Consider the following 25,896-nt stretch of genomic DNA (forward strand, 5'->3'; position numbering starts at 1 on the left):
AACTGCTGCTGCCGCTGCTGGTGTGTTTTGTGTGGTGTGGACTTTCTCACGTTGCGGTGGACACACACACGTACAGGAGCTTGCATGCCGGTATTCCCCCTCCCCACCTCTCTCTCTCTCTGTCTCTCTGTCTCTCTCCCTCTCTCTCTCTCTCCCTCTCACACACACAGACACACACTCGGAGGGAGAGGCAGTGTGTGTGTGGCGGATCCTGTCGTGTGGAGTGTACTGAAGAGGGGAGCAGAGAGGAGCCGAGAGGCAGACTCTACCATGCCAGTGCGGGGAGGAAGGCTGAAGCGCTGCCTCTGTCCCTGGAGCCGGAGTCCTCTGCTGTTGCTCGGGCTGTTCTCTCTTCACGCTCAAGCCCACGGTGAGCTCCTGTAAACTTCCTCCAGCTGCCCTCCTCACCGCTGCTGCTTCTCTAAACTTTGCTCTGAACTTGCTCTGATGGTAGATTTTCTTTTTGAAGTTCTTTCCTCCTTTCTGCAACAAACCGTGTTGGTGTTCTTGTTCTCTTCTTGTTTCCCATCTTGAATCTTACTTGTACTCTTTGTGGATGAGTGTTGCTTTCAAAAGTTGCAGCTTAAATCTGTGCTCTGTTGTGCCGTGCCTGCGGTCTGTGGGCAACTCACAATGACAGTCGGTTTCAGAAATGAGCTCCAAATGAGTAGCAACTAATGTACACATGATCCTAAACATTGTCTTATATTAGGGAATCATTCATGTTTAATGTTATATGTAATGCTTAATGTTAATCAAAGCTGTATGTGTAGGGTTTTATCAAGGCCAGCAGCTCAAAAAATGGGTTTTACAATCTTTTTTATTTTATTTTCCCATCGTCAAATCATAATATTTGGTGTGAGCAGCTCTGTGTTTTGTCTTGTTTGCCTGATTTTGAGACGAAACATTATTACAGAGCAAAATTGCTTTCAGATTTTCAGATCATAAATCATGAACAACCTCTCGAAGATAACACGCCAACTATTACAGGTTATTGCAAGTTGAAGAGCGCTAAGTTATTCATCATGTGATCACTTCGTCAACTTACTTAGCAGTTCTATAGTTGCTCTGACGTTCAGGTACACGTCCTCAGTTACGGTGTGTTTGCTGTTCTCTTCAAACAGACAGAGAGATATATTGTCGTGGTCCCACATTGTTACCGTTAGCCACATCAGCCGCTTTGTCTGTGACCATGTTTGGTATCTGAAGTGTGATTGGAGAGGTGTTGGAGAGAGAACGTGTCAGATTTTATAGTCTGTTATGTTTAGTGCTGTGATGTGTGTCATTAAGGTTTGACACACTGTTTTCGTGTGTGTGTACGTTTAACCATGTAGCTCTGTAGGTTACCTTTGCAATCAAAAAGGCCTTATTGGAGGAATTTAAATGTGTGTGCTGTGAAGTTGAACACAGGCTTAGACAGTGTTTCCTATGCGCGATAGTGTCCGTGCATTATTTTTCTTTTCACTCTTTATTGTTGATCTATTTAAAGCCATTGCAGATTGTTTCAGCTGGGAGCCCTGAAGCTAAGCCAGCAAAGGCTCATACCTCATACCGAGGTCGTCCCGCGACCTCTGGCTGCATGTCATCCCCTCTTTCTCGTCCATCTTTCCTGTCATTGTCACCGGTTGAGTCGGCTTTCCTACGGCCTGCACGCTGCGTTACCTTATCTTTTGATTTACCCTCTGTGCTCACACACGCTGTTATCATTTGAAGCGCAGCCTTGGGAGGAATAACAGTCTTCTTGAATGCCGTGAACATTTAAGCATTTGCGCTGCACACATGAGTACACATGGACACAAACATAAAAATTGCTGGAGTGTCTTAGACGCATGGTAACACTGACTGCTCTGTCTAAGACGCTGTAGAACAGCTGCCAAAGAAGAAGACATATGTGAAATCTGACATAAAGTTGGACCTCTACCAAGATTTTTTTTTTTTCTTGTTTGTGTTCTACTCCAGGAAGTCATTCACACTATGCCTTTCATTTAATATTGAGTTCATATTATATTTTCTTCGCTCCACTTATCTTTAAGCTTCAGATTTCTCGTACACTTTGTTTTGGCACATAGATCAAATCTCCATTAAGTGCAGTGTTTTGGATTTTTTGATGTGTCAGTCCATCTAAATACCAATGTAGAATTAGTGTGCCACCTATAGGTTAGTGGAACAAATTCTCCCTCCTGATATCCGCCAGATCTGAGTCACATGCTCACCAAAAAATATTTATTTATTTATCTAAGGACAGATTTCTTCAGGATTTATCCCTCGTTTTCTCAAATTAATGCTAGAGCTGAACTCTCTTTAGACAGTCTCTATGAATTGGATTGCATTTTTATACTATAATAGTATTGTTATGCTTCCTTAGATAAGAGCATACCCAAAAATCCCAGACTGTAAACTCAAAAGATGAAGTAAAGTAGTGCATCATTGTATTTTTTCAGCTCGGATGTTTCCATGTTAACAAGCCACTCTCGGCCCCAGCAAAATGTCGTGACTGTAAATTTGAAAAACAAACAGTTTTAAAGTTAATTTGGATGTACTCAAGCCGTTCAAACTGTATTCAAATAGCATTTTGCCCGAGGCCTGTTAGTAACAGCCCCATTCATTGGTTGACACATAGATGATTGATTGGACCAGCAACAGGCTCATTCATTGGTTGACACACAGATGATTGATTGTCCTGGCAATAGATTCCGCTGTGACTCAACAGGCAAATATTTGTTTTGTGGAAAACGGGATGAAGAAAAAAGATGGAGCAGGTAGACGGAGAGGATTTTATTTATCAGATTATCTGTACCTCACTTTCTCTCTTCTTTCTGGCTGTGCTCTCCTTGTTTCTTCCCTTTCTAAAGCAGCACATGGATGCTTAGGAGAGTGAATGGAAGTCTAGACTTGGTCATCTAGTGTTTCCTGGCGCTATAGCCACAGGTGAACTGGAGTCATTACAGGTTTTAGACAGGCAGTAGACAGTTTCAGTGTTGTGTCTGCATGAAGGTCACAGATTGCCCTACAGCACCTCCAGATCATTGTTTCTGCTGCAAACATGTAAAGGACGATGTGTTCATTATTCCTCAAGGAGAAATGAGAGCATAGGGAATACACACACACACACACACACACACAGATCTTCTGTGACCTTCCACCTACGCCAGGCTGCAGCCTTCAATGTGAGTTCTGGGAAGTGAGGAGTGAGCGTGATAGCTTACATTTCATTGTCCTTGGTGGAAATAAGCACCGCTGTATCAGTTGTCACAATCACAGCGCTGCCAGTTGCTTTGCTTTTGTCACTGCCCGCTAACGAGACTCTGTTGCTCCCTGCAGAATTTCAGGTTTTTGTTTTAACAGAATAAAACACTTACACGATTTGAAGCCAAAATAATCGCCTCACACATTTGACACCGTGTTCTCCGTGTACTGAGAATGTGTCGTACCACTCTTGAACTCGCATTTCACAGTGATCTGTTTTTCCTTTTCATAAAGTTGTTGGCAAAATATGTGTGCTGTATCCTTTTCTGTGTGTGTGTGTGTGTCACTGAGCACCTACTTGATAATTTCAGGCTTCACTGGGTTGATGCTTTCTTCACACATGGACAGATTTATTCAAAACTGTGTTCTCATGGTGTAAAGGAGAACAAACGCAGATGTTGAGGGTTGTCGTGTCTGGGTCTCAGTTTTTGAGAAAATCAGGCTGTGCAGGTACCACACATACAGACAGCATGCTCTACAATTTGCATTGATTGTCACCCACAATGGAAAAAAAAAAAAAGCATTCATCTTAGTCCATTCAGAGCTGCTCATCTCTCAGGAAGTCATTGACAAAAGTATCACACTTGTGAAAAGCTGACTGAGACATTTCTAAATGAAAAGCGGTTTTGAGAAAAGGGAAGCAGAAGGCGTGAGAGCTGACTCACTGTACCAAACTGCTGGTAGCACTTTCTGCTCCTCGGTCTCGAAGCTTCCTGACAGGATGTGTTCAGTTCCCTCGCTGGAAACTGATACCTCATTAGAGGCACTGATCCGCCGGCTGTAAAGCTGAAACACAGAGGTAAGGTGTTGCTGCAGGTTGTTAAAGACAAATTGCTGGTGTCCCGAAGTAAACTCACACCATAGATATAGCCTTTTTTTATTTTCTCTGTGTGACGTCTGAAGCCTTTTCTTCAGCACAGCCGGGGGCCACAAACCACAGGCTGCCCCTGGCAGTGTCTGAGCAGGTTGAGGGTTAACAAGGCGGAAAGGCTAATGCAGTGGCAGGAGTCGAGGATAGAGTGGTTCAGTGACAAAGCAATGACATAAACATGAGTCCTTGATATGCCATGCTTGACACAGCTCTTGTGTTGTGTGTTCGAGGGAAAAGTGATCTTGAAATGACCTCTAAAAGGTGGAAGGTAAGGGGAAGTGAGGGGAGTTTGAGACTGAGGGCTATTACATCCTGTAATGGATACAGATCCAGTAACTTCTATCCCAGTCAGATTACCGGTTTGGCCCTGACTTCTTAAGACACAGCTGGAGCAGGGGAAGTTATACGTGTGTGTGTGTGTGTGTGTGTGTGTGTGTGTGTGTGTGTGTGTGTGAGAGAGAGAGAGAGAGAGTGAGGAAGAGAGTACTTTGAGAATTATTTTAATACAAAGAAGAGGCTGTGTTTGTGACTGTGTACATTTAGCCATTTCTAAGACGTGGGAACTTGATTGAAAGTGAAAAGTAAGCATGTGCAAGAAGCACCTATGAATTTTTGTGTCTGTTTTATGAGAAAGAAAAGCAAAAACAGTGATTTCTTTCTTTTTATTCTGTGTCTATTTGGGTGCAGAGGCCAGCATTTGAATCCTCAGTCAGAGTGGCTGTCGGGGAACTTGGCACTGAGACGGTTTAAGAGCAGCAGTCGTCCTTAAAATTTGATCCTAAAAAGTGAAGTTGTTGTGGTTATTGTAAGTGCAGTCCTAATACTCGGTGCAACACAATACAGTGATGGACAGATAACAGGTGAAGCAAAGCAGAGCAAAGCTGGCTGTCACAGCCACAGTGCACGGGGACTATAAGGGCTTAGGGTTTTCCATGCACTCGCACCCCCCCCTCCTCATAATATCCATCCCACCACCCGCTCTCAGCCCCTGGAACAATTTTTTCAGATGGGGAAGGGTGACTGGGGCTGGGAGAGAGTAACTGCACACTGCTTTTGGCGTGTGACTTAGTGTTAAGAGTCAAGACAGGCAGAGATATTCAATATAGATGGAAGAGGTGCAATAGTTGAAGAAGAGGAGAGTTTTTCCAATAAATCTTCAAATTCGGAAATAGAGTTTTACCCTTAACTCTATTTTCTGCCAAACAGTTCCGCTCTGACTAAATTAACCACATACTGAATCCTTCTGTGTCTCATATGAAATCTGGGCCTCTTCAACGTTCACATTTACCACTTAAAGACTGAGATCTTAACTATGTTCAGGCCAGCACTGCTCTTACCGGCTTATTAAACGATGCTGTCATGTTTTGTGTGAATCTAAAATGGATTACCTCATGAACTCATGACCTTTCCAGCGGTGCTATCATTTTGTGCATTAGTTAATCAGAGAAAGGAAAGTGACGAAAGAGAGGTGAATGGATCAGCTGCTTTAAATGTGGCAGTGAAAAATGAAAACATTCACAGGCTGTAATTCAGGGTCATTTGTGGATGTCAGTGTGCCCACTTTCAACCAAATGGCTTTGCAATACAGACAATGATCATACGCTATGATAGGTACCTAATGGCTGTCCAGATGGGAGTGGATGTAGTGTGTGCGTGTGTGTGTGTGTGTGTGTGTGTGTGTGTGTGTGTGTGTGTGTGCTAGCTGACAGCATGTTTGTCCAGTGAGATAGTACAGAGGAGGCCTGGAGCCACTGATGGGTGATATGTGACTTAGTTAATGGGAAGCTAATCACACGGAGGAGCCAGTGGGACGCATACAACTGTAAACACACACACACACACACACACACACACACACACACACACACACAAAAAGCAAGGACTCACACACTGATACATGTATAGAAGTGTTCTTGTCATGGATCTAACACAAATAAACACTAATGGGTACGTTGCACACATTATACCCACATTAATGGGAAATGCATTAATATGCTCCCACACATAGAGTAGGTGCATACACACACACACACACATACTGTATACACATGCACACATACAGGCTGTAGATGGATGGAAAGTGACTGTTTAAGCCTTTGGAGATGACTGAGACGCCACAGACCAGAATTCTGGGAAATAAACACATGGCAGCTGTAATGTTAACACCATCAGCCCTCCCTCCACTCACAAATACACACACACACATGCACACACAGCCCTACGCACACACCAACACTCTCTCCACTCCCACAGACACACAGCAAGGCACTCACCTACACACAGATTTGTCCTCATTCTCAGTGCCGGACGTCTCAAATTCAGATTTTGTTCATTTATCATTCAGCCCAAGCAATCATTGTCAGTGGCTATTAGTTCTGCATGACAGTGATTTGTGTGTGTGTGTGTGTGTGTGTGTGTGTGAGAGAGAGAGAGAGAGAGAGAGAGAGAGAGAGAGAGAGAGAGAGCGTTTCGATTGCTGCTACCGAGGTGAGATGTGTGCTGAAAGAGAAATTATAGTTTCTGGTATCTTATTACACACTCCTTGCCTGTGTGTGTTTATTTGTGTGTGTGTATGTGTATGTGTGTGTTTAGTGGAGCGTTTACTTTGATATGCATGTGTGTCGGAACTGCAGAGTGGCATGTCCATGATACGAATCCAGCCAGGATGGTCTCGTCAAGGTTTAAAGCGTTTATAGCAACAGTAACGCACATTTGTGTGCCAGTGTGACGTTCAGGAGCAAATCTTGACACAGACTTGACGCGATACTCATGAAACCCTCGACAGATCCTGGGATCCACACAACATTTAACACACATTGTAAGTTTAAATAACTCTAAATGGCGACACTGGATGAGGCTGTGGATGGAGGGAGGTGAAGTCATTGGGAAGTAGGCAGTGGTGTTTAAGAGGAGATGCAGTTTGGAGCAGAAGTGTATGCAGAAAGAATGAGCAAAACTTTTGTTCTGTTATAATGAGAATATAGTTGGATATAACCCCAGGCTGTAGGCAACATGTGGCATTAAAATTTAAACAAACAAAAAAAAAAAACTCTGTTTTTTACAGTTTTTTGTCTTGAAAACACCTGAGAATCAGTTGCACCTCAAGCCAAAAGTCAGCAAGCAACTGTTTGCATTTCAGCGTTTTAATTGCTTATTTGCCGCCACAGTCCAGGAATGAACAGGGTGTGAATTGGTTTGGAAAAACAAGGGTGTAATGGTACAAGGAAAAAAAAAATCTCGTGCAGGTCATAGGATATCGAAGTCAAGGGCAACTGAACTTGTGATTTGGTCTTAGAGATTTTTCTCCTCTTATTAAGAAGGCTTCATTTCCTCCAGAAAGTGTGAAGTGATGGTTGGGGTCAACAGAGAAATGGCTCTCATGTTACAACTAGAATCTTAAGCAACTGCTTGTGTCAAAGTGCTCTTTATATCTGTGTTTGCCAAGGTCAAAAACGTCACAATCGAGTACGGCAACAGCTTGACCTGGGTTACTGTGTATGTTGTGTTAGCGTGAACCAGCTTAATCAAACTCTTATCTCAATCTGAGCCATCGCTGTAATCAGGCTATTTGTTTAACAAAGTTAAACTTGTGCGTTAAATGTTTGGAACCTGCGCTTTGTTCATTTAGACATTTCTAGACTTGAGTCAGCGTTGCCTCACAGACTAAATCTACATTGAGATTTGTAACTTTTCTAACTTTTTATTAGGATAACAGAAAGTTTCACCTCCCCCTGTTGATGGACGGCCTCTTGTCCTTAATGCCTGTCTGTGTTGGTGTGCTGTGTAAAGTTTGTGTCACTTAGAGCGTTTACTTAAAGAAACCATGCAGTTAATGTACATCTGAAATGGTCTCAGCCTGCCAGGAAGACAAAAACGTGTGTATTTGTGTCCTTTATATTGTGTTGACCATGAGATGAGCAACCATATATCATCAGTGTTTATTTGAGAAAAGAGAAAGCGTTTGATTAAATCTCAATTTAAAACAAAAGTCCAGTGAATGGATGGTTATCTTGTCCAATATTGTGCATATTTTTTTCCCCTCTCTTCTTTGTCTTATGTGTCACTTTTTGTAAGTCTCACAGACACACGCAAAGAAGGTGACATCATATGCCTTGACTTCAACCCCCCCGTGTGCAGCAGTGAAGGTTCGCATCTCCCAAAAATGCAGCGCATCTCTGCTATCCCGCCATTATCCATTTCTCGAAACCACTTGTGAGAGTGTGTCTGTGTGTTTTTAATTGCTTGCGCATACACACACTGTGGGTGTCTGTGTGGAATTCTAAACTGTTACATTTGCCACGGCCAACGAACGACTTGGCGAGCGTGAGGCTATTGTTTATCAGTTTATAGGCATGATTTTTGCATACCACCACGATGGAACAATGAGTCACATGATGATATCACGGGAATAGCATATCCAATATGGTAAAAATAGCTGCTAAGTTTGAATGGACTGTGAGGGTGTGTGTGTGTGTGTATTGTAACCTAATGCTTCTTATTACTCTACGTGGTGGCTGTGCATCATAGTCCGAGTATGTTGTTTTCTCTCACTGGATCCCACACACTGAGTTTCAGCTGTTTTTGGGTGAATGTGAATTTGCATTAGAAGCCACATGTTGAAGGCTGTGGATATAATGTCTGATTTGTGGTTAGGATCAAATTGTTTTGAAGTTGTTGTCGAACATGTGCACATTTGCAAGGAGAGAAAAACAGGCTTTCAGACAGGAGGGGCAAGAAACCACCAATGGCACCACTGGTTTGTGCAGATGTTGAGTGTGTTTGCGTGGGGAAATTGGAGAGCTTCATGACACCAGTTCTGGTTCCTTCTGCCATAACAGCAAATTTAATGAACCCAGAGAAGGAAATCTTCTAGTTATTAAAACCTTCTTGATATCTGCTTCGGAGACAGTAAAAAAGACTGCCTCCTATTAAATCAAGCTGTCTCTGAGGGACACTTTTCTTCTTCTTCTTTCTTTTCGCAATGTGTTGGCTGCAAATTGAGCATTTTGTGTTGCAATAGAATGTGTTTCTAAAGACTACACTAGCACCATACGTGCTGCGTTACTCTGTACATTGTTGCATGTGGGAAAGCATTCCTTTGTGACATACACATCTGTCTGATCGCAGAGAAGAGCAGCTGCTTCAAGGGATCTGCAGGACATCACCAATGCTTCTCGCAGCTTCATTTGTCTTCTACAGGAATTGTTTGAAAAGAGATGTAGGAGCACATTTTTCTGTGCACATATGATGAAATGCATCAACTCTGTTCAGCTTTAACTTTGAAGTAAATATTTTTATCAGCAAGCTATTCTCATGGTTACATTTGAGCGAAATGCCTCAATAAACTGATTTCAGTTTTAATATTGTTTATTAGGGGAGGGTGATATGGTTAAAATCCTTCATCACAACATATGTCATTTTATATTTGTGGAAATCAGAGTAAATGGTAGATTAAATCTGCGGGAAATTCAATAGTACTATTTATAAATGCAATTAAAAAAATGGGAAGTTCTGGATTCTGTAAATCTATTGTTGCCATAGCTAAGTTCTGCTCGTTACCTGCAACAATACAGCAGAAAAATAGACAGAAAACAACAACAAAAAAAAGAAGAATACTTTGGCCAGCTCTTGTGTGTACAGCCTGAGTTTTCGTCTCGATGCATCCATTTTGGGTGGCAGCATGTAGTGGAATCAAAGTTTAAGAGCCAGATTTGAACCAGCAGCATCAGAATTGCAGCCCAGTGATCCAGCCGGATGTGCAGTGTCTGTGAACCGATGTTTTGTTATGAGTAGGAGCCCACAGATGGCCATGAGAAGGAGCAAAGGAGCTTTTGACGAAGAGACCAGCTGGTATCCTTCCCCTCTTTTCTTTGCTTCTCTCTCTCACACCTCCTTACAGGACCGTTTCATCATTTCCTTGTATTCCAAAGGGAACGCTGAGGGCCTTCTGGAATGAACGCAGAGTTCCGGAATCCTTGTGTACCTGTCACTCATCCCCACAAAAGGGGACACACGCACGCACACACACACACACACACACACACACACCCCACTGGTCGCAGCACAAAGCTGGCAGATGACAGCTGTATAACCAGAGCCTGGCACTGGCTCATTACTGCATCATTCATCGGGGTGAAATGAAGGACTGTTTGAAGAGCTGTTGATGATGTTGTTGTGTTGGAGGACAGAAGGACTGAAAGCGGCTCCTGCAGCTTCACTTATCCCGAGTCTCACTAGTTTAATTGTGCTGGTTTTTCCAAATTATGTTTTCTGTTTGAGCCACCTGACATTACTTCCATCTTTTGTGATTGGCTGCTTGGTGGTTGGTCTTGGTCCTGGTTGGTGGATAGGTGTGACGCTTCTCATCTGTTTGTTTTTCTGACAGGACTGATTGATCCAATGAATTGATTGAATCATTTAAGGAAATTTTAACAGCAGGTTAAAAGTAGTTTCCAGAGCTCTTGCTTGAAAAAGCACCTTCACTGGGAGGTTAGAAGAGTAATAAAGCATAATGTAGTTTTTTTATCTGTGCCATAGTTTGCAAAAAGAATAAAATATATTGGTAACTATTTTGCTCCTGTACCTCCAAATGGTGTAAAGCCATCAAGGTCATAAAAGCAATTAAGACAAGAAAGCAGTGAGAGAGGGAGAGAGAGCTTCGTCACATGACTCAAAGTAGGTTTAGCCAAAACAACGAGAGAGACGACCTCAGCTTCCCAGCATCCAGATGACAAAGTGGGGTTCATTAAGACATTCCTGCACATGTGGGATGGTTCGGCTCGTCATAACACTGACAGGAAGAAGAACATGGAGATAAGACCGGGCACTGAGAGTAAGAAGCAGAGAGAGAGAGAGAGAGAGAGAGAGAGCTTTGTCTCAGGACTCAAAGGCAAAACATATTTGAATTTCAAAGTAAGATTAGCCAAAACAGCAAGCGGGACGACCTCAGCTTCCCAGCATCCAGCCTCCAGGTCACAAAGTGGGGTTCATTAAGACATTCCTGCACATGTGGGATGGCTCGGCTCATCATAACACTGACAGGAAGAAGAACGTGGAGATAAGACCGGGCACTGGAAGTACATGGAAGTCGGGACAGGCAAAGAAAAGAAGGGAGAAAAAAAAAAAAAACCTTTCACCTTCCATGTTTCTTTTGCTGTACCGACGGCACTGTCAAACACCAGCAAGATGAACTACTACTTAGAGGGAAGAAGGGGGCAGGAAGGGAGCAGTGTTGTCAAATGAGTGTGTCTTAAGTGGAAGGGGGAGGCGGGTAGTGTTTACATGGGCTCGGTGAAAGGGCTTTTCTGGTAGGCCTTGTTTGACATGGCCAGGATAACTAATGAATATGTTCTCTCTCTGTGTTTCTCCCTGTCCGTTTGTCTGTCTATCTTCCTCTAAATCTCCCGTCTTCATCTTCCCATCTCATGCACCATATCCTTCTCCCTCACTGCTATCCCCTCCATCTCTCTAAATATCTGTCTTCTTTCTTTTTGTGTTTCAGTTCGTACAAAGCGTCATCTGTTGAAAAGAGGTCTCTTTGCTTTTGGGGCTTTGTGGGGCCACGGTTGTTAATTGTGTGTTTACAGTGGGCCCTATATCCTGCCATCAAGCCTGGAAAAAAAGGCTACAGGGGAGACCTGAAAGCTCATACTGGTATCTGAAAGGCCATTTTGGTGAAAGAGCTTGAAACAATTATAGTGTCGGTGAAGTGCTTGGAAATTTGGCCAGTTCCTGAGCATGAATTGTTTGACTTGCAGCATGTTTTGACATTAGTGGTACCTCATAAGGTTTGGACTGGAGCCCCCATTGGTCAGTGCAGGTTTTTACAGGAACTGCACATAACAGCCAGGAGCAATATTTTCCTATACTTCATGCGCTCTCATATTCCTTTACCTGTGCTACCACGACTCCCTCAAACCTAGAATATATTTTGAAAAGCTGCCACATCTCTCTGTGAAGCACTTTATGAATTTATACACTTTTCTCCACAGCCTGAATCGATGTGTGCGACTGTACAGACTAAAAACATTTTCCTCTCCATGATGGGAATCTTTTTTTTCCTTTTGCGGATAAGATTTGAGGAACATGCAGGGTCAGAGCCTTCTCGCTTTCTAAAACAGCAGATTGTTTGACCTTGGTCCTTCTCCCTCCCACAGACAGATGGGACGGGCTCAGAGAAAAACTGCCCATTACCTCAGGACCAGTGAAAGATTCAGCAGTCTCTGCATCCAAAGTGCTTACCAGTTAGAGGTAGAAGACAAAGACGACAAAAAGAATCAAGAACAAATCTTATTCAGATGAAGCAGTGCGATATTGGATCATGATTATGAGATTGAGATTGGGATGCAAAGATTACCTCAGATGACTCACTCACATGCCTGACATTTCCAAAGAGTCAGGAGACTGCAGAGAGCCGTAAGGCAGCCGACGTCACAGTTTTAGGTCAATGCGACTCCACTGATGATAATAACAGTATGTCAAAAGAGAATGCGCCTCAGTCAGCAGATTAATCATTTCAGCATACTGGAAAGATGAGAATAATGGTCAATCTTTGTCTGTAGAGCTACTGCTGCCTATTTTTACCTCCACCATGGAGGTTATGTTTTCTGTTCGGTTTGTCTGTTTGTCAGCACGATAATGGAAAAACTCCTTGCCTGATTTTCATGAAGCTTAAGGGTGTAGCATCTCAAGGATGGTTTCAAGCAGTTTCATGAAAGAACTGGTACAATTGTAACAATGCTTCTATCTCAGACTAAAGTTTTGCCATGCAAACGTTAATACATACACGTCATGCAATTCTTACTTACATCCAAATGTGAATTATCTGCAGAGATATTTGGAAAGATGCTTGAATTTTCTGCTTCACAAGAAGAAGTAATAATACTGACTGTGAAGTTTGGCCTTGGCTGACGGCTGCACTCTCCCAGTTCCCTTCTAGTTAATAATGTGATAACATTTCAAAAAAATTACAGATGCACAGAAAGACTTTAAAATGTACTAGCTAACACAAGCTGACAGCAAAGAAAACATCCATGATGTGTATTTTGTGACATAGATTCCTGTAGCATTTGCTGGTTTCAAGGCAGATAATCCAGTCAGCACTGGGTCAGACACCTCACACTGCAATTAGGATTTGTGCAAGAAGCATTAATGAACTAAGAAACATTCTGCTCGGTTGTGGCTTTTCTTTCTTTCTCTCTCTCTCTCTCTCTCTCTCTCTCTCTCACACACACACACACACACACACACACACACATGCACAGAGCAGCAGCCAGGGATCCCAGGTGCAGGATAGATGTGAAAGGCTTTGTGTTTTGTCAACAGCACAGCAGCACCTCGCATGACTATTCAGTGGACTCACAGACTGAGGACAGGGCAAAGAAAGTGCAAGATAAGAAGAGGAAAGGGCGGGGTATGGGAAGAAGGCTGTGTGGGAGACTGGAGAATAACGTGAGGAGAAAAAAAACATAAAGAAAACAATGTGAGAAGGTTTAACCGGTGGAAAAGAAGCGATAGATGCAGGAGAGAGGCAGAGACGGGCTGAAGAAAGAGATATAGGCCAAAGAAGAAAGGGGGAGAGAGAGGCTGGCATTGAGCGCAACACAGTGAGTGAGCAGCAAGCAGCGAGCGATGGGAGGGAGGGGGGCAGAGTGAGAGAAAGGGTGGAAAAGGCCAGTGGCCTCTGCTCTGTCCCCTCTGTGTGCCGCTAAACTGCCCACCAGTTCCCCGCAGCTCTGTCACTTCTCGTTTGTTAATCCCCCTTTCTTCTCCCCCTCCTACTCTTCCTCGCTCCCTTTCTCTCAAATCGGTCAATTGTTAATGTGACCCCTTTAAACCCCACCGTCCCTCTCTTGCAGCATTGTCAACACATTATCAGTGTGTACAAGAGAGACATTTAGAAAGGGGACTGCTGGATGACAAATGACTGTGCTTGTGCGTTTTAAAAGTTCCTTTTTTATTCATGTTTTCCCTTGTGAACGTAGGAAACAGCAAATTATGAGGCTGCACTCGTCAATTCTTGTTTCGCGTGTTTCTGTTGAGATGAGGAAGGACTGCTTTACACAAGACATAGTGCATCTTTTTAATACTGCACACACGCTCCTTATTGTTGGAAAAAGTGCAGACAAAACAGGACTTTGTATGTCCAATAACAGCCGCGGGTTAGAAAACTGACGTCAGCTCACATCAGAGAGCTTCTTAATTGTGTGCACAGTCACATTTATCACAGTCAACATGAATAAGATGAATGAATGCACCCACCTCATCCGTTCAGCAGCATTTGCTCCTTGATTGTAACATAAAGGAGAAAAATCAAAAGCTTTAGATCAGAACTGACAAGCTACGGTAGTTTTTTTCTTTTCCAATAACATTAGTTGTGTCACTAAATCTTTATCACTTTTGCGAAAATGCATTAATGAACTTCAAACTGTGCGAGTGCAGCACGCTGACAGCTGAGCACATAAAACACAAGCGACAGTGAAATAAATCAAGAGAGAAAGACACATTTTTGAAGCACATGTGCGCACATTTTTTGGATGTGTGTGTGTTTCAGTACATTAGGGAGCTTTAAGTGTTGATCCCCAGAGGAAGTTCTTTGATGTTTTGTGAAAGACAGCTGAGCTCAGATGAAAGAGAAGATACCACCATTATCTGACGTTTGACTGACAGCACACAACCACCCTGAAAATACAGTATGCAGCACATGTTCAAGTTTCCATCTGCTCCAATTTGTTTTCCAGAGATGAGGTTTAGATCAGCCTTTTAATGTACAACCTTGATTTCAAAAACGTTGGGACTAAACTGTAAATTTAAACAGAATGTAATCATAAACAGTTTACAGACAGCAGTTTCACAAAGTGTTCCTGAGCCCCTGTAGTAACATCCTTCATACAATCATGTGTTCACAAAGTGGTGAACCTCGCTCCATCCCTGCTTACGAACGACTGAGCCTTCCCAGGATGCCCCTTTCCTACCCAGTCATGATACTGTCACCTGTTACCAATCGACCTGTTTGCCCGTGGAATGATCCAAACAGGTGTTTCTGGAGCGTTCCACATTCCAGTTCCACATTAATCGACTTTGCACTGTTTTCAAATGAGTACACGTCAAAAAAGGATCAGCAAGTTTTCAAATTCTGTTTTATTTATGCTTTACACAGCATCCCAAGTCTTTGGGGAATCAGGGCTGTAAATAAGCAGGACCCACAGTCATGACTTCTGTCACATGTTGGCTTTTAAGCCTCATGTTCATGAAGATGCTGAAAAACCTCTGTTCTTTTGTTGCACTTGAGGACAATCCAGCTTTTCATTCCCAACAACAAGGAATACTAAAACCCAGCAGCTGGAGCTTCCCAGTGCACACCCAGTGTTGGCTTTTATGTCACTTTGACCATGCATCACACATCCATTTCTGCAAGAGAAACAGATTAAAAGCAGGGGTTGGTTTTTTTTACCGATATGAAACTCGAAGCAGTTTCAGGTTTTGTGCAGCTTTTGTTTAGTTTCTCTAAATTTCTATGAAGGTTGTTTCAATCATTTAGGTTTTATCACTTTCACTATGGGAACAGTTCAGAATACAAGTACATAATTGGTTCATACATTCCGAGTGTGTGCTTTTGATTCTCATTCTTCGTGAGAAGCGTTCGCATTAAAACACTCGAGAATGAAAGGTTGAAAAAGGAGCAGCAGTATCTGCTAGTAGTTTATTTCAGAGAGGAAGAACTATCTCTGCTTGCAGCTGTTAAACATCTGGTCTCAATGATCATGCTGGAATGAATGAAAATCTTAAAAGCCGTGAAGGAAAGACACTTCCGTGATCGTTTTTTCCCTCAAGTGACAAACAGGTGCTCTTTTGAAATAGGATAAGTAGGGAATACAACAGCTTCGTTCTAGTTCTTAGGAGCTGTATCAGTTGTAAGAGTAAAAAAAAAAAAACATTTGCTGTTTGTGAACACATTTCACAGGACGGTCGAGCTCAAAGATTTTTTTCTTTTTTTTTTGGCACATTTCTCAGATTTTCTTTCTTTCTTCTGTTTTATTTTTTAGTAGATTGATGTCCGTTCCACTAAAGTTCGATTATGTTTCAGTTGAGTCAGCCAGCTCATGTGGGATGGATTTATTATGTGAATACAGAGTATGCACAGAGTTGATATTTGCCGTCTTGGCTCCGAAAGCAGACACCAGCACAGCAGAGACTGGAGAGTGGAGATATTAAACTTCCAACCCAGGGGACCGTTGCAACCCTACAGGTGGATGCTGGGCTCATGAAGTGCACTCAGTGAACAGCAGAGGCAGAGTCACAGCAGAAAAGTCACACAGACAGCAGCAGTAAACCAGCGTAATGCACACGCCAAAGAGCACAATTAATTTATCTGCAAAAGAGCAGATCAGTGGCCTCAATCAGACAAACACAGACACTTTAAGACTTGCTGCTTCTAACTCTGCGAGTATATCGAAGCAGAGCACCTTGAATTGTCTGTTTTTTTTCACATGTTGGAGCGTGTCACACCAAATATCAGTACCTTACATACATATTCCCTTGCACTTTCTAATATATAAAACATTTCTTCATCTTCCTATCACTTTTTTCCACCTTGTAAGCTTCACTTACTCTGGCCATGATACTCCAAATACGCCCTCTTGCAGCAGGAGTCCATACATCTGATGGCGATCCCTGACCATAGCAGCGTTGGAGATCTTTCCTCTTTGAAAATGTGTTCTCTATTATTCATGAGTGTGATATTTTTCCTGTCTAAAAAACTAAATTTCTCCTGCTGTCTCATGTTTTCTAGGCAATATATTGGACAGCATGCTGCTAAGAGCATCCAATAAGGAGGCAGCGGAGAGCGGGAGGGAGACGAGTGGCAGCACGGCTCCTGTGTCATCCCCCCAAAGACTACGGTCGTGTCACTGTTATAACCACTGCCCTGAAGATTCAACCAATAATACATGCAGGTACGCTGCAGAGTGGAGAAACACTCACACAATATGCACACACTATCACACCGCTGCTGCCCGTCAACTGACCTGAAGTCTGAACTATTAATGGAAACTTAGGTTTGTGTGGGATTTCAACTGTACGTGCACCTGATTATGCATTCACAGACAGTGTTGATGCCGATACTTTTCTTACAACATGATGTTAGAGGCTGCTCTGCTGACTGTAGCTAATCTTTTTTTTTTTCCCAGGACGGACGGCTACTGTTTTACCATGGTGGAGGAGGAGGGAGGGGTACGGGTCCAGACTGCCGGCTGCCTGGGCCTGGTCGGATCAGAGTTTCAGTGTCGGGTGAGTTGACGACCATCACGTTGATCCACGTGATATCTTCCTTTGGCATCTTCTGTGTCAAATCTTTACAAAATTTTGGTTCTAGATGTTAATTCAGATGGATGAAGCTCAAGAGGGTCAGTGAATAAAGCAGAAAATGCTGACCTGAATATATGCAGTGAGCCCTTTTATTTTTTGTGACAAATTTTGAGCTGCTACTAATAGTTATTGTAATTGCTGATTAATGTCTGATTCTTTTTTTGATTAACTGATAAATAGTTTATATATATATCTCTTATAAAATACAATGAAAAATGTACAAGACAATTCCCCATCGACCAAAGTAGCATCTTCATGGGTGCAGCCAACCCTCTAAAATCCAAAGATTTTCAATGTACTATCACACAAAACAGAGAAAAGATCGCCTGAATGACATGACGTAAATCAACCAATTAGTTAATTGTTTTATAGCCAACTAAAATCACCTTTCTGTCTTCCAGGACACGGGGAACTCACGTCTGAGGAGATCGCTGGAGTGCTGTACCGACGAAGATTACTGTAACAAAAACCTGCATCCTACGCTGCCACCGCTCAAACCGCCTCGTAAGTTTAATCTGTCTAATCTCGTCCCTCCGCCGCTTTTTCTTGCCCATGAAACACGAGGAAGATTTTGAAGAGCCACTTGTTCTCCAGCTGGCAGGTGACAGGGACAATGATATAGACTGGGCCAAGAACTGCGACTGATGGTGTTGCTGCACAAAGGATTCAGAGATAGAGACATCATGACATTGTCAGAGAGTCAAAGACGGCTAAAGTGGGGGAGACAGTGGGAGTTACTGTCAAACTGTCCTGGAGCTCGCCAAAGCTGCCGGGTGTCAGGAGAATACAGAGGTCTCCACTGTGTACAATACTATACTCCATGTGTGAGCGTGAGAGTCTTTTTGTGTATTTGAGAGACAGTAAGCCTAGATTCCCAGGGAAATCACAAGCCACAGCAGACACCGAGGGCAGAGTCATCAATCTGAAACCCTATCATAGGGGATCATGAGGAGAATTCATCGACTAGGCTGAGGGCTTCCTCTCGCTGTTGACTGGGGGCCCTGTGGGAAAAGAGTGTGTGCCAGAGCAAAATGAAAAATTGATGACTGAAATATGATTTGTACTTGATTTACTGTACGCCAGTCCTTCCGTGTGACTGGTAAGGATGACTGGTTTCTAGGTAGAATTTTCTCGATTTCCTCTCAGTGGTTTTTTTTTTTTGCTTCTATTAGAGATATCAGATGTTTTTATTAGATTTTTTTTACTCAGCCTAAAGGTCCAGCGTGTAGGATTTAGAGGGATCTATTGGCAGAAATGAAATATAATTCTAATAAGCATGTTTTTATTAGTGTATAATCGCCTGAAAATAAGAATCGTGCTTTGTTACCTCAGAATAAGCTCTTTATATCTACAGAGGGAGCAGATCTCCTTCCACAGAGTCCACCATGCTGCACCGCCATGTTTCTACAGACTCATGCAACTGACACTTCTCTCACAGTGAAAAACAAATGTCTAACCAAGAAAGGCTCGAAAGAGGACACTGACACCACATGGACAGACAAGAGTCAGCGTCTCTCCTCCGCTCTATTCAGGCAATCAGCGAGAGTCAGTTACTATGGTTACTGGACGGGGACGCTGTCTGCGTCTCTGAAACTTTCTCTAGCAAGTATGCTGATCAGCCATACATATTCATCACTGACCATGATTACTGACGTGACATGATGATTATGACCCTGACCCCTGTGGTGAGTCATGTCACAGAATTGAATCTCACCCCGAGATAAATTGAAAAGGAGCTCACTCTCTCTCCTGCCTGCCGGCTCGGTGCAGAGGAGCGGCTGTCTCTCGTCTGTCCCGGTGCTGTCTGTGTCCTCTCTTCCTGCGCTATCAATCATAAAAGAAAATGGACGTGTGGCATGGCAGCATGTGAAAAGTAGGCTATCAGTTGCCTGAGTCTCACGGTCAATGCGTGAGAGCTGGCAGCCCTGTGTGACTCATAACGACCAAAACTTCTCAGTCTAAAAAAGAAAAAGATTTATTTAACTAACCCCTCAGTGCATTTTCTCGTTAAGTAGAGTTATCATTATTGATTTTCCATGTTTTTCAGTAGTCTCTTCACACTTATATTGACTAATTGGGCCTAAAAAATTTTCTGGCCCTTGGACAAATGTAGCTGAGGACCCTTGTCCTATAAGCTTGGGAGGGGAGGTTGAGTGGAGGGGTATTCAATTGGTTGCAATCTGCAACCTTGCCACTAGATGCCACTCAAAATATTACACACTGGTCCTTTAAGTTTCTTGAGTCAAACATATTTCATATGTTATTGTGCATCACTGACAGAAGCAGTGGAGGCAGGAAAAAGGTGAGATGTTATTGATTTTTTTTTTTTTTTGGCATTGTTTCATGTCTTCTCACACCTTCATCCCGCCCCTCTCTTTTCTTCCCTCACCACCTCGCCCACCTTTTCTCACCTCTTCATCGTCTCCTCTCTAGTCTACGTAGATGGAAAGATCCACCACATGGCCTTGCTGATCTCCGTCACTGTGTGCAGCATCATACTGGCTGCCATTATTATTTTCTGCTACTTCAGGTAAAATACACGTGACCATCAAACACCCACAAATCCAGATTAATTTGCTCTTCTTGCTACATGCTATGTAACAGTACATATATTTTGAAGTATATTTTTTGTAAACGGGTGCGCTGAATAATTCTGTGTCTTTACAGATACAAGCGTCAGGAGTCTCGTCCGCGGTACAGCATTGGTCTGGAGCAGGATGAGACCTACATTCCCCCTGGAGAATCTCTGAAGGACCTGATAGAGCAGTCACAAAGCTCTGGCTCTGGCTCAGGGCTCCCTCTATTGGTGAGACATGCACATTGCAGCCAAACACCTGTTTGATTACAAAGATGCTCCATGGAGCACTTTTACGCATACATTAAGGCCCATGGCATCCTATTTAATTAGATTTTGTCTCATGTTTTTTCCATGTAGGAAGATGTTGATGGTTGATTTATTCATGCAATAAGATTTGGTTTGCTCCTGTATCAATCTGAGTGCCACTAAACCTTAATCTGGGGTTTCCATTCTAAAATATAAGAAGCTGAATGTGCTGAAACACAATGAAACACACACACACACACACAGTGGTTAGCCATCTAAGGTCTAAGCTAACATTAAACTTAACTCTTTTCCATCTCCTGCTCCTCAGGTGCAGAGAACAATAGCCAAGCAGATCCAGATGGTGAAGCAGATAGGCAAGGGGAGGTATGGAGAGGTGTTGATGGGCAGATGGAGGGGAGAAAAGGTTGCTGTTAAAGTTTTCTTCACCACTGAGGAGGCCAGTTGGTTCAGAGAGACTGAGATTTACCAGACCGTCCTAATGAGACATGAGAACATACTGGGTAAGACTGGTTTCTGTCTGTGTGTTCACTGTCTCTCCATTCCCTTGTTACTCATTTCTATTCTTATTTTTTTGTGTGTGCACCTCTGTCTCTGTCTATTTGTCTCTGTAATTGTGCTCCAATTAAGTTCTTAAAGACAATCATTAATGATGACGTGCTTTGACTGATATACATGTGAATCAGTACAGATGACTCATTTTAATAACAAAGTAATTTTATGTCTGAGTTTCATAACAAAACACGTCATAGTTGGAGTTTGTCCATTTTGTAACTGTTCTGCACCACACTACAGTCAGTGCCAAAACAGATCAATTATAGCCAAGACAGCGTTCACCACAGCAAATTATAAAGGAGACAACAACAGACTGCAAACCAAAGCTTGCATAATTAAACACCACAAGATGCATTGTAATTAAGTAGTGGGGCAAAAGATCACTTGCCAGTAAACTAGAAGACGGGCTAGATGCTGCAATGCATAATGCTGCCTTCCACAGTCAGTGCTGTGCTTGGTTTTAAATTGAGCACTGGGATCTTTAATCTCAAGGTCATCAAACGCACCAAATCACACAACTGCCAACAAGATTAACACATTGAATAAGGCGAATCAATGGTACAGTACAGCTCCCTAAAAGAAAGTTAAACTTTGATTTTGCATGATTTAGTCTAGTTAGTTTCCAAAGTAATTTCCCCAGTAAAAGTGAACGAACTTGCTCCTGAGAAACAAAAGTTCACGGTGAAGACAGAAGCACAGACAGATAATGTATTCCTTAATTATTAGAGCTAAAAGCCACAATGAAATCCACATTTTTTGGGAGGACATTTCAGGCAAAGACATGGAGATTTACACTGGGAAAAAATGGCTCTTTGACTTGACACTCCTCTCACAGGTTTTATAGCTGCTGATATTAAAGGGACTGGCTCCTGGACCCAGCTCTACCTAATCACCGACTACCATGAAAATGGCTCTTTGTACGACTACCTCAAATCAACCACTCTAGACAACAAAGCCATGCTGCGACTGGCCTACTCCTCTGTGTCGGGCCTTTGTCACCTCCACACCGAGATCTTCGGCACCCAGGGCAAGCCTGCCATTGCCCACAGGGATCTGAAGAGTAAGAACATACTGGTGAAAAGAAATGGGACGTGCTGTATAGCTGACCTCGGATTGGCAGTCAAGTTTATCAGGTGAGCGCGTTCAGACATTCCTCTTTCATTCTGAATCCATGTTTTGCTGAATTTAAGCTCTAGCAGAAGGTCGGACATGTACATGTGCTTTGTTTGCATTCATAAGGATTCAGCAATGCGCGCGGCTAATTCATCATCTTTAACTTAAAATTACATTAATCTCTTAACTCTGCAGTGACACCAACGAGGTAGATATCCCCCCCAACACCAGAGTTGGTACTAAGCGCTACATGCCTCCAGAGGTTCTGGACGAGACTCTGAACAGAAGTCACTTTCAGTCGTACATCATGGCCGACATGTACAGCTTTGGGCTTATTCTCTGGGAGATCGCTCGGCGCTGTGTCTCAGGAGGTATATACACTAAATATACTTATATATATATATATAAGTTAGCTAGTTTGAACTTATCAAACAACACATAAACAATTTATTTCTCTTGTAACTTATTTGTTGCAGGCATCCTTGAAGAGTACCAGTTGCCGTACCATGACTTAGTTCCTACAGACCCTTCATATGAAGACATGAGAGAGGTGGTCTGCATCAAGAGGCTACGACCGTCTTTTCCTAATCGATGGACCAGCGATGAGGTAACATACGTCAAAGTATGCTACATATGCATGCAGCGTCGCCTCCACCAGGGGGCACCAGGGGGCAGTGCCCCATCACCTGAGTAGAAGCATGTCAGTGTTTTCTCCATCATCACTGATGATGGTAGTGAATAGAAATCCACCGTGAAGCGTTCAGGAGGCGTAGATCATACACTCCACTGACAAACCACACAACTGCAGAGTAATCATAGTACTTTCAGTCCACATTCCCATGCTCTGCTCTCTTTGTGCGAGTCTGTATCATACCTCTTTATCAGTTGATGGTTTTTATAATGTCTGCTTTTAGGGGGTGCTGCTGCTCCCTCGGCACCCTTATTTTCCATCTCTATGGTTTTGAGTAAAACATTTCGGTCAATGTAAAACACCTAACGCACATCTATGGTACCACTTTCCAGTAACTCGACGCCCCCTGCTATAAGCCTTTATATGTGTTCTAATGCCGACACTGCACACATGCACAAACACACACAATTGAATGACCTTCCTAACATAAATCTGTATCTCCTCAGTGTTTGAGACAGATGGGGAAGCTGATGACAGAATGCTGGGCCCAGAACCCGGCCTCCCGCCTCACAGCCCTACGGGTCAAAAAGACACTTGCCAAGATGTCAGAATCACAGGATATCAAGCTGTGAGCGGGCGCTGCCGGGTGTGTGTTCACACACACAGAAAGGGCATTAACAATCACGCCGGCTCTGGTCCAGGCCGCACAGTCCTTTTTCCTGGGAAAAGGACACGGGACGGGAAGTGAGATCATCACTCGGAGATCAAAGGATCACAAACTTTGAGTCCAGATGCCCAGAGGTCTGCAATCCAAGTCCCCCTTAAAAAAATGTATTACATGAATACACAAAAACTTTAACGAATCAAAAACAATCAGGCCCTGTGTGGCCCTGTTCTGTCCATCAGAGAGTGCGAGGACTCTAAAACCATGTTCCCGTTCCTGTTCACGTGCTCCACAGGTCCTTGGAGAAAGAGATTGAGTTTGACTTGGCACTGTAGCTGCAGAGATACACAAACAAGCTACTGACCAGTGAGTGGAATACTATATCACTGCTTTCTGTGAAAGCTACCCTACCTGTAGATGAAGGTCCGACTGATAGAACGGTGCTTTAAGGCGATCTGTTATTGCAGCATGACACCTCCTTTCAAACACTGTCACCCCCCCACTACTGCCTTTATGTTGCATTTGGAATGAACACATTAAATTGACTGCTTTTGGTTACGATGACTGCCACTATGTGACAGAGCAGAAAGGGTATCTTGAGGCTTTAAAGGTTTCGTTTATGCTGGTAACGTTTGTAGACACTGAAGAAAAGGTTTACCTGTATTTTTGAGCTGTGATGCGATATGAAAGTTGCAAAAGCGGATTTTCCGTGTAAAACTCAAACTCTTTAAGACTATATGTGAAAAATAAAGTTTATACGTCTAAATAAATTTTGGATTGAGGCTCTACATGCCTCTGTGTTTCCTTGCAAAGCCTGCGTGAGGAGATGGGGGCGTTACGACAGAACGGTGCCCCCTGTAGGTGCTCCACAGCGATTACAGGAAGGGAAGTCCAACAAGGCTATCACAAACTGTTGTACACTAACTGTAGTGGTGACTTCTTGCTTGACGATGTAGTGACCTGTTATAAATGTGTGGAATTGTGCCTGTGTTAGTTTAGGGGTACCACAAGTCGTTTGTCACGGGGGACTGCTCTCTGTGTGTGTTTTAGGCTGCTGGACCACCTTCACCTAAGATATATAAGATGTAGAAATGCACAGTACTGTTGAAAAACCGACTGCTCCTAGAAAACACCCCCAGCTATCCACCCACCAGGAGTACTCTGTGGACATCACAAGGTCACGTTTCCCTGACGTCTAAATTCAAGCTCATGTTGAATTGTCTCTCCGTAATAAACCATTCGCAGTTGTCACACTGAAATTAAGCGAAGCTTTTTGGCGAGTTCCTCCACTAATTCAAATTCTAACATGGTAGCAGTCAAGCATTAGGAAGCTTAAACAGCCTCAGTGTGAAATAGTTCTCAAGGTAAATCTGGACACCTTTCATCATCACCATTAGCAGACTGTCTCAGCGGTCTGCCGTCACAGCAGCACCAGGTGAGATTTCCCTCCAGTGGCACTAATCCATTCAATTTTAGCTTTTTTTTTTTCGTCCATGTGTAAAGTCCTTGATAAACTTTCCTTCAGGTCAATGAGATTTTTATTTTTCTGCCGACAAAGTAACAGGATGCTCTGTTACCGTTGACGGTGTGGCAGATTTGTTGTGTTTTAAATGCCCTTTCTTTCCTCTTGGGTGTTGTGCCTTATTTAATCTGTACCTACTGTAGTTGTCTGTGAGAGAAAGTGGTGTTTTTATTCAGTAAAAAAAAAAGGTTGAACATTCCCCCAATAAAGTGTTTCACTCATCCACATGGCTGATGCACAGTTTGTGGTGGCTGAATGAGGTGCATACTAACAAGTCACTTGGCAATGCCTCTTACTGTTAAGGCATGCTCTTCATATTTTCTTTGTTAATAAAAAAAAGAAAAGAAAAAGCGGCATGCCTCATTACAACCCACCGGTGCTGCTGAGCACACAGCATGTTAAACAGTGACACCACAAGGATATTCTGTTTCAATTTCATCCCCTTCAGGGTATTTTATCCAAATACTTATTGAGTCAGGATCCTGTAAATAGGAATTTCACACAAAAAAAGGTAGAAAATCAAAGTATTGCAAACCAAATGTGTATATATATATGCATGGCCTACAAATTGCGGTTCTCACCGCTCCCCCTGACAGTACAAGCTGTAACATGTGAGGCATCTAAGTGTAAAACCTTTTCCTGTAAGAATGAGCAACCATATGCACCACACGTTTTCAGCGTTGCTTATAAATATAATTTATTAATTGTCTTAAAAATTCTTTCTTACACTTTGTACAGAAAACAATTAGAGGAGATAGAGAGGCGAGCATTCAGCAAGATTGAGCAAGATTCATGAAGCGTGCCAGAATTAGCTAAAATGGACCAACACTACCCCACACTAATCAAAATCAAATCACCCCTGATAGTAAAATAAAAATGCACTTACAAGCACAGCTCTAGTTATAGACTTCTATCATGATAACCAATGCCAAGTTTGCATAGTAGACACCGCTTTTACAAAACAGGAAAGAAACTTAAATAAAAAAACTTGAAACATACAAACTAGTATCTAACTGTACTGCTCTTTTTATATTCTCAAATTTGCCAAATATAGCTGACAGTACACAACTGTACATACTGTGGGTAG

At 42.8% G+C, this 25,896-nt stretch overlaps 1 protein-coding gene across 1 annotated transcript; it reads left to right on the forward strand.

The window, feature by feature from the left end:
* Window positions 1-16: 16 nt before the first annotated feature.
* On the forward strand, window positions 17-25,035 carry bmpr1ba (bone morphogenetic protein receptor, type IBa). Its single transcript, XM_076731311.1, has 11 exons — window positions 17-370; window positions 16,908-17,070; window positions 17,305-17,404; window positions 17,884-17,986; window positions 19,916-20,012; window positions 20,150-20,288; window positions 20,635-20,827; window positions 21,715-22,012; window positions 22,188-22,363; window positions 22,469-22,599; window positions 23,130-25,035. Exons 1-11 carry the CDS (start codon window positions 85-87, stop codon window positions 23,253-23,255), a joined length of 1,812 nt encoding a protein of 603 aa, XP_076587426.1. The 5' UTR covers window positions 17-84; the 3' UTR covers window positions 23,256-25,035.
* Window positions 25,036-25,896: the final 861 nt, after the last annotated feature.

This window comes from Chaetodon auriga, chromosome 5, assembly GCF_051107435.1.
Source record: "Chaetodon auriga isolate fChaAug3 chromosome 5, fChaAug3.hap1, whole genome shotgun sequence".
NCBI classification, from domain to species: Eukaryota; Metazoa; Chordata; class Actinopteri; order Chaetodontiformes; family Chaetodontidae; genus Chaetodon; species Chaetodon auriga.